Genomic DNA, 11787 nt, shown 5'->3' on the forward strand with positions numbered 1-11787 from the left:
TGTGTTCATCCAGCTCTACACCTTGTTATCTCAGATTCTCCAGTATCAGCAACTCTAATGATTTCTGAGTGAGGCATTACTTTGTCCTGAAACATGCAGTTGGAAAAACAAGTCTAGAAAGTTGAGAATGGAAAATTAGAGAACGGTAACTGGTCTGCAAAACAGAGGAATGCCATCAGCATGGGTTCAATTCCGATGTGAAATTAGATTGAGATCTAGGGAATGAGGTAGTTGAAACATTCAGGTCATCCGTTAGAAACAATGGGGAGGATCAGTATTGTCTTTGGGACTCTCATGCCAACAGGAAGTGGAAGCAGAATCTGTAAATAGATTGTTAATAACCAAAGTGGAGTGGGAGAGTAGGCGGGAATTAGAGTAAACAGCCCAGCCATGTTCCCAGTGAATGGGGGGAACAGGCTTCAAAAGTCGAGAGTCCGTTACCTGATGATCATTCGCACGCTCCTGTGTTTGTAACAGAGAATCAAATCCCTATACCTGTCACCTCCTCTGTCCCCCTACACCCCCTCCCTATCCCTGTCACCTCCTCCAGCCCCCTACACCCCCTCCCTATCTCTGTCACCCCCTCCAGCCCCCTACACCCCCTCCCTATCTCTGTCACCCTCTCCAGCCCCCTACACCCCCTCCCTATCCCTGTCACCCCCTCCAGCCCCCTACACCCACTCCCGATCCCTGTCACCTCCTCCAGCCCCCTACACCCCCTCCCTATCCCTGTCACCCCCTCCAGCCCCCTACACCCCCTCCCTATCCCTGTCACCCCCTCCAGCCCCCTACACCCACTCCCTATCCCTGTCACCTCCTCCAGCCCTCTACACCCACTCCCTATCTCTGTCACCCCCTCCAGCCCCCTACACCCCCTCCGTATCCCTGTCACCCCCTCCAGCCCCTACACCCCTCCCTATCCCTGTCACCCCCTCCAGCCCCCTACACCCCCTCCCTATCTCTGTAACCCCCTCCACCCCCTCCCTATCCCTGTAACCTCCTCCAGCCCCCTACACACCCTCCCTATCTCCGTCACCTCCTCCAGCCGCCTACATCCCCTCCCTATCTCTGTCACCCCCTCCAGCCCTCTACGCCCACTCCCTATCCCTGTCACCCCCTCCAGCTCCCTACACCCCATCCCTATCCCTGTCACCCCCTCCAGCCCCCTACACCCCCTCCCTATCCCTGTCACCTCCTCCAGCCCCCTACACCCCCTCCCTATCTCTGTCACCTCCTCCAGCCCCCTACACCCCCTCCCTATCTCTGTCACCCACTCCAGCCCCCTACACCCACTCCCTATCCCTGTCACCCCGTCCAGCCCCCCACACCCCCTCCCTATCTCTGTAACCCCCTCCTCCCCCACCCTATCCCTGTCACCTCCTCCAGCCCCCTACACCCCCTCCCTATCTCTGTCACCTCCTCCAGCCCTCTACACCCACTCTCCATCTCTATCATCCCCGCCGGCCCCCTACACCGCCTCCCTAGCTCTGTTACCACATCCAGCCCCTACACCCACTCCCTGTCTCTGTCACCCCCTTCAGCCCCTACACCCCCTCTCTATCTGTGTCACCCCCCCCCCAGCCCCTACACCCCCTCCCTGTCTCTGTAACCCACTCCAGTCCCAACACCCCTCCCTATCTCTGTCACCCCCTCCAGCCCCTACACCCCTCCCTATTTCTGTCACCCCCTCCAGCCCCTACACCCCCTCCGTGTCTCTGTAACACCCTCCAGTCCCCACACCCCCTCCCTGTCTCTGTAACCCCCTCCAGCCCCCACACCCTCCCTATCGCTGTCACCCCCTCCAGCCCCTACATCCCTCCCTATTTCTGTCACCCCCTCCCTATCTCTGACACCCCCTCCCTATCTCTTGTCACCCCACCAGCCCCTACACCCCCTCCCTATCACTGTCACCCCCTCCAGCCCCTACACCCCCTCCCTGTCTCTGTAACCCCCTCCAATCCCCACACCCCCTCCCTATCTCTGTCACCCCCTCCATCCCCTACACCCCCTCCCTATTTCTGTCACTCCTTCCAGCCCCTACACCCCCTCCCTATCTCTGTAACCCCCTCCACCCCCTCCCTATCCCTGTCACCTCCTCCAGCCCCCTACACCCCCTCCCTATCTCTGTCACTCCCTCCAGCCCCCTACACCCACTCCCTATCTCTGTCACCTCCTCCAGCCCTCTACACCCACTCTCCATCTCTATCATCCCTGCCGGCCCCCTACACCGCCTCCCTAGCTCTGCCACCCCATCCAACCCGTACACCCCCTCCCTATCTGTGTCACCCCCCTCCCGCCCCTACACCCCCTCCCTGTCTCTGTAACTCCCTCCAGTCCCCACACCCCTCCCTATCTCTGTCACCCCCTCCAGCCCTGTCACCCCCTCCAGCCCCTACACCCCTCCCTATTTCTGTCACCCCCTCCAGCCCCTACACCCCCTTCCTGTCTCTGTAACCCCCTCCAGTCCCCACACGCCCTCCCTGTCTCTGTAACCCCCTCCAGTCCCCACACCCCCTCCCTATCTCTGTCACCCCCTCCAGCCCCTACACCCCTCCCTATTTCTGTCACCCCCTCCCTATCTCTGACACCCCCTCCAGCCCCTACACCCCCTCCCTATCTCTGTCACCCCCTTCAGCCCCTACACCCCCTCCCTGTCTCTGTAACCCCCTCCAGTCCCCACACCCCCTCCCTATCTCTGTCACCCCCTCCAGCCCCTACACCCCTCCCTATTTCTGTCACCCCCTCCCTATCTCTGACACCCCCTCCAGCCCCTACACCCCCTCCCTATCTCTGTCACCCCCTCCAGCCCTTACAACCCCTCCCTGTCTCTGTAACCCCCTCCAGTCCCCACACCCCCTCCCTATCTCTGTCACCCCCTCCAGCCCCTACACCCCCTCCCTATCTCTGTCACCCCATCCAGCCCCTACACACCCTCCCTATCTCTGTCACCCCCTCCAGCCCCTACACACCCTCCCTATCTCTGTCACCCCCTCCAGCCCCTACACCCCCTCCCTGTCTCAGTAATCCCCTCCAGTCCCCACACCCGACCCTATCTCTGTAACCACCCACAGCCCCTACACCCCCTTCCTATCTCTGTCACCCCCTCCATCCCCTATACCCCCTCCCTATCTCTGTCAACCCCCTCAGCCGCTACACCCCCTCCCTATCTCTGTCACCCCCACAGCCCCTACACCCCCTCCCTATCTCTGTCACCCCCTCCCTGTCTCTGTAACCCCCTCCAGTCCCCACACCCCCTCCCTATCTCTGTCACCCCCTCCATCCCCTACACCCCCTCCCTATTTCTGTCACCCCCTCCAGCCCCTCCCTATCTCTGTCACCCACTCCAGCCCCTACACTCCCTCCCTATCTCTGTCACCCACTCCAGCCCTTACACCCCTCCCTATCTCTGTCACCCCCTCCAGCCCCTACACCCCCTCCCTATCTCTGTAACCACCTCCAGCCCCTACACCCCCTCCCTATCTCTGTCACCCCCTCCATCCCCTACACCCACTCCCTATCTCTGTCACCCCCTGCAGCCCCTACTCCCCCTCCCTATCTCTGTCACCCCCTCCAGCCCCTACATCCCCTCCCTGTCTCTGTAACCACCTCCAGCCCCTACATCCCCTCCCTGTCTCTGTAACCCCCTCCAGTCCCCACACGCCTCCCTATTTCTGTCACCCCCTCCAGCCCCTACACCCCCTCCCTGTCTCTGTAAACCCCTCCAGTCCCTACACCCCCTCCCTGTCTCTGTAACCCCCTCCAGTCCCTACACCACTCCCTATCTCTGTCACCCTCTCCCTATCTCTGACACCCCCTCCAGCCCCTACACCCCCTCCGTGTCTCTGTAACACCCTCCAATCCCCACACCCCCTCCCTATCTCTGTCACCCCCTCCATCCCCTACACCCACTCCCTATTTCTGTCACCCCATCCAGCCCCTACACCCCCTCCCTATCTCTGTAACCGCCTCCACCCCCTCCCTATCCCTGTCACCTCCTCCAGCCCCCTACACCCACTCCCTATCTCTGTCACCTCCTCCAGCCCCTACACCCCCTCCCTGTCTCTGTAACCCCCACCAGTCCCCACACCCCTCCCTATCTCTGTAACCCCCACCAGTTCCCACACCCCTCCCTATCTCTGTCACCCCCTCCAGCCCCCTACACCCCCTCCAGCCCCTACACCCCTCCCTATTTCTGTCACCCCCTCCAGCCCCTACACCCCTTCCTGTCTCTGTAACCCCCTCCAGTCCCCACACGCCCTCCCTGTCTCTGTAACCCCCTCCAGTCCCACACCCCTCCCTATCTCTGTCACCCCCTCCATCCCCTACACCCCTTCCCTATTTCTGTCACCCCCTCCAGCCCCTACACCCCCTCCCTATCTCTGTCACCCCCCTCCAGCCGCTACACCCCCTCCCTATCTCTGTCACCCCCCAGCCCCTACACCCCCTCCCTATCTCTGTAACCCCCTCCATCCCCTACACCCCCTCCCTATTTCTGTCACCCCCTCCAGCCCCTCCCTATGTCTGTCACCCCCTCCAGCCCCTCCCTATGTCTGTCACCTACTCCAGCCCCTACACCCCCTCCCTATCTCTGTCACCCCCTCCAGCCCCTACACACCCTCCCTATCTCTGTCACCCCCTCCAGCCCCTACACCCCTCCCTGTCTCAGTAACCCCCTCCAGTCCCCACACCTGACCCTATCTCTGTCACCCCCTCCAGCCCCTACACCCCCTCCGTCTCAGTAACCCCCTCCATTCCCCACACCCGACCCTATCTCTGACACCCCCTCCAGCCCCTACACCCCCTCCCTATCTCTTGTCACCCCCTCCAGCCCCTACATCCCCTCCCTATCTCTTGTCACCCCCTCCAGCCCCTACATCCCCTCCCTATCTCTGTCACCCCCTCCAGCCCCTATACCCCCTCCATATCTCTGTCACCCCCTCCATCCCCTACACCCCCTCCCTATTTCTGTCACCCCCCCAGCCCCTACACCCCCTCCCTATCTCTGTCACCCCCTCCATCCCCTACACCCCCTCCCTATTTCTGTCACCCCCTCCAGCTCCTACACCCCACCCTCCTGCTGCCACCTCCTCTAGTCCCTATAACCTTCTACAATTTTGATAATCATCTCATACTGGCTTCCTGCACATTACCGAAACGGCCTGAGCCCTGGCATTCCCTTCCCCAAGCCTTTGTCTCCCAGATTTGAGATGTGGCTCAGAAACCTACCCTCAGAACCGAAGCGTTTGGTGATCTGACCTAACCTCTGCCCACGTGGTTTGTTCTGGACTGTTGTTTTCTGATTATCTCGTGAAATGCCTTCGGTCCGCTCATGCTGCAGGGACGTACTATATAATTGTATGTTGTTGATGTTGTGTGCTGTTCGTGTGTCTGGTGTGGGTTTGTCTAGAGTACTTGGTGTAAGGACCAGCGATCCATGAGACTTATTTCTCTCTGCCTGTTTTCTTTTCAGCTCAGTTCTCCCATCCCTTTTATATTTCCTTTCTCCCCAGACTTTCTCCGTGTAGATGGTGCTCAGTTCCTTGTTTTTTAATGTCGTATGACTCACACACACACTCAGCAGCCCAATAAAGAATTAACAACTTGGTTCTTTAACCAAATTCTGTTTTTTGATGATTACAGAGTGTGAGACCTCCGCGGTTCAGGGAATATTCAGTACGGATCAGAGTTATCAGAGCTGGCGCCGGATCCAGATCCCTGAGCAATGGAGTCACTGTGGATGTTTACACATGCTTCGCTGTCACGATGGAACACATCTGTCCCAGTCCTGGATAAACAGAGAGACACAGCCCCCGTCAAACACTCCCCAGGACATGCACAGCACAGGGTTAGATGCAGAGTAAAGCTCTCTCTACACTGTCCCCCGTCAAACACTCCCCAGGACAGGGACAGCACGGGGTTAGATACAGAGTAAAGCTCCCTCTACACTGTCCCCCCCATCAAACACTCCCCAGGACAGGGACAGCACGGGGTTAGATACAGAGTAAAGCTCCCTCTACACTGTCCCCCCCCATCAAACACTCTCGGGGCAGGGATAGTACGACGTTAGATACAGAGTAAAGCTCCCTGTACACTGTTCCTCATCAAACACTCCCAGAACAGAGATAGCACAGGGTTAGACACAGAGTAAAGCTCCCACTGCACTGTCCCTGCCCCCACCCCCCCATCAAACACTCCCAGGGACAGGGGTTAGCTTGCTGACTAATTCCCGCAAAGTGAACAAGGTTGCCTCAAAATGAAAAGGTCGCATTCATCGCAGACCAGGTGTGTTTGGCTGAAACCCTGAAGAGATCGCTCGAAGCTGGATACGATACATCACAAGCAGTTTTCACCATGGTGTTGGATGCAGGGACTCTGGGGCGACTCTTATAGGAATGGTGGTTTGGGTGTGATGCGGACTGTCCCATTAGCTTGAAAATGATCGTGTTTCACTTGGAATGAACAAGGGGATGTCTGGGATGGAAATGCAAAACTGTACCAGGGTCTGGGCTTTGTGATCTCTACCACCACCTGCAGGCGGCAGCTGAAAGGACAGTATAAGCTTGTCTGTGACCCTGTGAATTTCGAACAGGATTTGGGCCCGGGAGAAATTATTTATCCGTGGAAATAAATTACCAGGTTGCCTTCCAGTTTTCTGCTGGATTCGGAGCACTTAGCCTGAGTAACCACATAGTGTTCAAAATCTCATGTTCATTCGTTTGGAAGTACTGTCCTGCCCAGACAGTGATGCTACCTGTGGGACAAGGAATCAAAACACAAAACAGACATGTCAGCCAGGTGTCTTCTGATGAAGATCTCGAATGAACCCTGGGGTTTAATCCTACTGTGACAGAATTGAAAAGTAAGAACAAATGTGTAACCTCAGCTGGGCTGCACTTAGAATAATTGAATCCTCTACAGTGTGGCAGCAGGGCATTGTGTCAATGTTCTGTACATCAGTGGCAACAGCTCTGAACCTTTGTAGAATTCATACAGTGTGTAAGCAGGCCATTTGGCCCATCAAGCCCACACTGACCCATCCTACCCAGATCTAACCCGGGGCAGAACCTGCACACAACATGTGGACAATTTAGCACGGCCAATCCACCCTAACCTGCACATCCCTGGGCACTATGGGACAATTTAGCACGGCCAATCCACCCTAACCCACACATCCCTGGGCACTATGGGACAATTTAGCACGGCCAATCCACCCTAACCCGCACATCCCTGGGCACTATGGGACAATTTAGCACGGCCAATCCACCCTAACCCGCACATCCCTGGGCACTATGGGACAATTTAGCACGGCCAACCCACCCTAACCCGCACATCCCTGGACACTATGGGACAATTTAGCACGGCCAACCCACCCTAACCCGCACATCCCTGGGCACTATGGGACAATTTAGCACGGCCAATACACCCTAACCCGCACATCCCTGGGCGCTATGGGACAATTTAGCACGGCCAACCCACCCTAACCCGCACATCCCTGGACGCTATGGGACAATTTAGCACGGCCAACCCACCCTAACCCGCACATCCCTGGGCGCTATGGGACAATTTAGCACGGCCAATCCACCCTAACCCGCACATCCCTGGGCGCTATGGGACAATTTAGCACGGCCAATCCACCCTAACCCGCACATCCCTGGGCGCTATGGGACAATTTAGCACGGCCAATCCACCCTAACCCGCACATCCCTGGGCACTATGGGACAATTTAGCACGGCCAATCCACCCTAACCCGCACATCCCTGGGCACTATGGGACAATTTAGCACAGCCAATCCACCCTAACCCGCACATCCCTGGGCGCTATGGGACAATTTAGCACGGCCAATCCACCCTAACCCGCACATCCCTGGGCGCTATGGGACAATTTAGCACGGCCAATCCACCCTAACCCGCACATCCCTGGGCACTATGGGACAATTTAGCACGGCCAATCCACCCTAACCCGCACATCCCTGGGCACTATGGGACAATTTAGCACGGCCAACCCACCCTAACCCGCACATCCCTGGGCACTATGGGGTAATTTAGCATGCCCAACCCACCTATCGTGCCCAGCGATGTGCGGGTTAGGGTGGATTGGCCGTGCTAAATTGTCCCGTAGTGCCCAGGGATGTGCGGGTTATAAGGGGATGGGTCTGGGTGGAATGCTCCAAGGTTCAGTGTGGACTTGCTGGGCCGAAGGGCCTGTTCTCACTCTGTAGGGAATCTATGTAATCTTACAGGAGCAGGGATGTTTTGCTGCAATTGTACGGGGGTCTTGATGAGCCAACACCCAGAGTATTGTCTGTGGTTTGGGGTCTCCCTATCTGAGGAAGGATGCTTTGGCAACAGAGGGGGTGCAGCGAAGGTTTACCAGACTGATTCCTGGGCCGGCAGGACTGACATATGGAGACAGACCAGATCGGTTAGCGCCATATTCGTAGGGGTTGAGAAGAATGGAGAGAGGGGGGATGTGGAATCTCATAGAAGCCTTCAAAATTCTAACAGGGATACACAGGAAAGATGTTCCCAATGACCTGGGGGAGCTTAGAAACAGCGGGATCACAGTCTAAGGATTGCAGTGTCAGCGATTTCTAACAGGAGTGAGGAGAAATATCTTCACCCTGAGAGTGGGGGAATTCTCTGCCACAGAAAGCGATTGAGAGCAGAACATCGCACGCTTTTGACGCAGAGTTGGATGTAGTTCTAAGGCTTAAAGGAATTGAAGGGTATGGAGTTGGGATGGGGAAGCGGCAACAGGAGACTGATATGGACTATCAGCTGTGTGTATTGAATGGGCTAGCAGGATCGGAGGGCTGAAGGGTCTGTTCCTGCACCTTGGGGGTCTGTTGAGAGGTGAAAGGTAAAAAGTGCAGACATGAGTAAGCAAAAGGAGGAGATGGGGGGAGGGGAAGAGGTGGGAGGAAGATCTTGGAACCATTGATCCCTTAAAGGAATATTCTGGTTTACCTGTGGTCCATTTCACCACAATCCCAAAGGTTGAGACGCCGCGAACATGCTGGTACCCAGTGATGATCCCTTTCACAGTTGCACCAGATGTTGACACATGGGATACGTACAAACCACTTATTAACCCAGAGTTGGTCACATTGATCAGCATTGTGGAATTCAGATCATTCACCCAGCAGCCTGACAGCATCATTTTCTGATAGGAAGGTAATAGAATTAAACATCATCGGACTGATTCCCACTAAACGGTGAGCAGCGAACCCAGTCTGATTCCCCCTCTCTCTAACCCTGGGGATCGCTGGACAGTGATCAGGAGCAGGGACCCTGACTGATTCCCTCTCTCTCTAGCCCTAGACCCTGTCTGATTCCCTCTCTCTCTAGCCCTGGACCCTGTCTGATTCCCTCTCTCTATAATCCTGGGGATCACTGGACAGTGAGCAGGAGCAGCGAATCCTGTCTGATTCTCTGTCTCTCTAACCCTGGGGATCACTGGACAGTGATCAGGTGCAGCGAATCCTGTCTGATTCCCTGTCTCTCTAACCCTGGGGATCACTGGACAGTGATCAGGAGCAGCAAATCCTGTCTGATTCCCTGTCTCTCTAACCCTGGGGATCACTGGACAGTGATCAGGAGCAGCAAATCCTGTCTGATTCCCTGTCTCTCTAACCCTGGGGATTGCTGGACAGTGATCAGGAGCAGGGACCCAGCCTGATATCTCTCTCCTCCCTCTTTGAAAGCCAGGCTCTAATTCCAAGCAGCACATTCCACCCTGAGCACCAGCTCTGCCCAACCCCAGTCCCTGTTTCTTGTACGAACCAATTCCGCACTGGAAGAACCAGAGGCAGACAGTAAGATGGCAAGAGCCAGCGGGAGGAGCCGAACATCCATGGTGCTGCCTGGAATACTCACTCAGAACTGGAACTGCCTGTATTTATAGAGTTGTCTTCTCTCTAGCATGAGGTCATGTTGTGCAAGAATTGAGCAAGACAAGGAGAAGCGGCGAGGGCAGTTAACGGTTCTTGAGAAAGGACTGAAGAAATGGTGAATAGCAGGACTCAGGGCCCGGAAGTCAGCAAACCAATCCAAAGCTGCCCACAGAAAGGTGGGGACAGGGGTGACATTAGATTACAGAGAAGCACTACCAATTATCCCACATGTACACTGAAGCTTGCGCAGACAATTCTCCAGCCTGGCATTGGCTGGCTCAGGGCAGCCCCGATCTGCAGGATTATGGGCACAAGAGAAGATTACAACATTGTCATCCACCCACCTCTTTCTCAGTGGCTCACATTTAGATGATGCTGTGGCTGGTCAGAGGGGGTCAGATGGCAAACAATGTTTGGAATAAGGTCACAGGACTGAAGATAGGGAAGCTGACAGCCCCTGTACACTGTCACCCACAGGAACAGGATCACGCAGCGCAATAAATCGCAATCATGGAGCAAAGGATAAACACTGTCCTCCCATCCTGGGAGAATTCCTCATCCACTGTCAGCACGGCTCCTGACGGGAGCTTTCATGTACACAGTATAGAGCAGATGGGGTGTTGGATGGGTATCCAATCCAGAAAGAGAGCAGTGTCGACAGCATGGCACCCCCTCGGCGCCGATCCTCCGACAACGCGGCGCCGACCCTGAGCTGTATGCTGAACCCTGCAGGGTGCAGTAAATCCAGCAAGAGTAAACAGAAAACAGAGTCGATTTCAAATCACCACTGAACTTTATTGGACTGTCGCTGTTGAGTCATTCTAAAAAAGATTGTTTTACAGAAAGCATCAAAGTAATCACATTTCGATTCCAAGTTAAATCACTTCAAGAAACAAAGACTAAATTATAGATCTTTACGCCATTTAAAATAGTGGAGCTGGCACTTCCAGCTGCAAATCAAAAATCTCACGACAAAGGCTTTGACTTGCAACAAGCGATTGGCTGTTTCGATTTAGCGAGTGAGAATTACATTGCTGTAGCGCCCAACGGGTCGGCACCCTGTGTGGTGTGTCCACAGCCAATGACAGGCCTTCAGAGCGCAGTTGCCACTGTCGGGGCGAGGAGCCACCGCAACCGCATCCTCCAAGTGGCGGCGTTAACCCCACATGGAGGTCATGGCCGGTCAGTCAGGCTTGAGAGATCAGATTGGCCTCAGTACCCCAGTCCCAGAAGAAGCCAATGCATTTTCTAAAAGATTCCTACATGCCATTCGATTAGAAGCTGGTCAGAGTTTTTGTGTGTGCTGGGGGGGGGGGGGGGTGTGGGGGTGTGTGTGTGTGTATATACGCGGGGGTGTGCGTGTGTGTATATACGCGGGGGTGTGCGTGTGTGTGTGTGCGGGGGTGTGCGTGTGTGTGTGTATATACGCGGGGGTGTGCGTGTGTGTGTGTATATACGCGGGGGGGTGCGTGTGCGCGCGCGCGCGCCGGGGTGCGTGTGCGTGTGCGCGCGCGCGCGCGCGCCGGGGTGCGTGTGCGCGCGCGCGCGCGCGCGCCGGGGTGCGTGTGCGCGCGCGCGCGCGCGCCGGGGGTGCGTGTGCGCGCGCGCGCGCGCGCCGGGGTGCGTGTGCGCGCGCGCGCGCGCGCGCCGGGGTGCGTGTGCGCGCGCGCGCGCGCGCGCCGGGGTGCGTGTGCGCGCGCGCGCGCGCGCCGGGGTGCGTGTGCGCGCGCGCGCCGGGGTGCGTGTGCGCGCGCCGGGGTGCGTGTGCGCGCGCGCGCGCGCGCCGGGGTGCGTGTGCGCGCGCGCGCGCGCGCCGGGGTGCGTGTGCGCGCGCGCGCGCGCCGGGGTGCGTGTGCGCGCGCGCGCGCGCCGGGGTGCGTGTGCGCGCAGCGCGC

General features: G+C 57.0%; 1 protein-coding gene across 1 annotated transcript; it reads right to left on the reverse strand.

Annotated features, from left to right (window-relative positions):
* Window positions 1-5605: 5605 nt before the first annotated feature.
* LOC125449309 (avidin-like) lies at window positions 5606-9871 on the reverse strand. Its single transcript, XM_048525001.1, has 4 exons — window positions 9783-9871; window positions 8967-9162; window positions 6634-6751; window positions 5606-5785 (listed from the first exon to the last, which is right to left on the reverse strand). The coding sequence occupies exons 1-4, from the start codon at window positions 9852-9854 to the stop codon at window positions 5671-5673; spliced, it is 501 nt and encodes a 166-aa protein (XP_048380958.1). The 5' UTR covers window positions 9855-9871; the 3' UTR covers window positions 5606-5670.
* Between the last annotated feature and the right edge of the window lie 1916 nt (window positions 9872-11787).

This window comes from Stegostoma tigrinum, chromosome 42 (genome assembly GCF_030684315.1).
Source record: "Stegostoma tigrinum isolate sSteTig4 chromosome 42, sSteTig4.hap1, whole genome shotgun sequence".
NCBI classification, from domain to species: Eukaryota; Metazoa; Chordata; class Chondrichthyes; order Orectolobiformes; family Stegostomatidae; genus Stegostoma; species Stegostoma tigrinum.

Excerpts from the sequence above, each read along its gene's own strand:
- LOC125449309 (XM_048525001.1), bottom strand. The coding sequence starts at position 9,854 with ATGGATGTTCGGCTCCTCCCGCTGGCTCTTGCCATCTTACTGTCTGCC. Across the intron at positions 9,163-9,782 it reads GTTCTTCCAGTGCGGAATTG|AAAATGATGCTGTCAGGCTG; the intron begins GTTCGTACAAGA and ends CCTTCCTATCAG. Across the intron at positions 6,752-8,966 it reads TGTGGTGAAATGGACCACAG|GTAGCATCACTGTCTGGGCA; the intron begins GTAAACCAGAAT and ends CTTGTCCCACAG.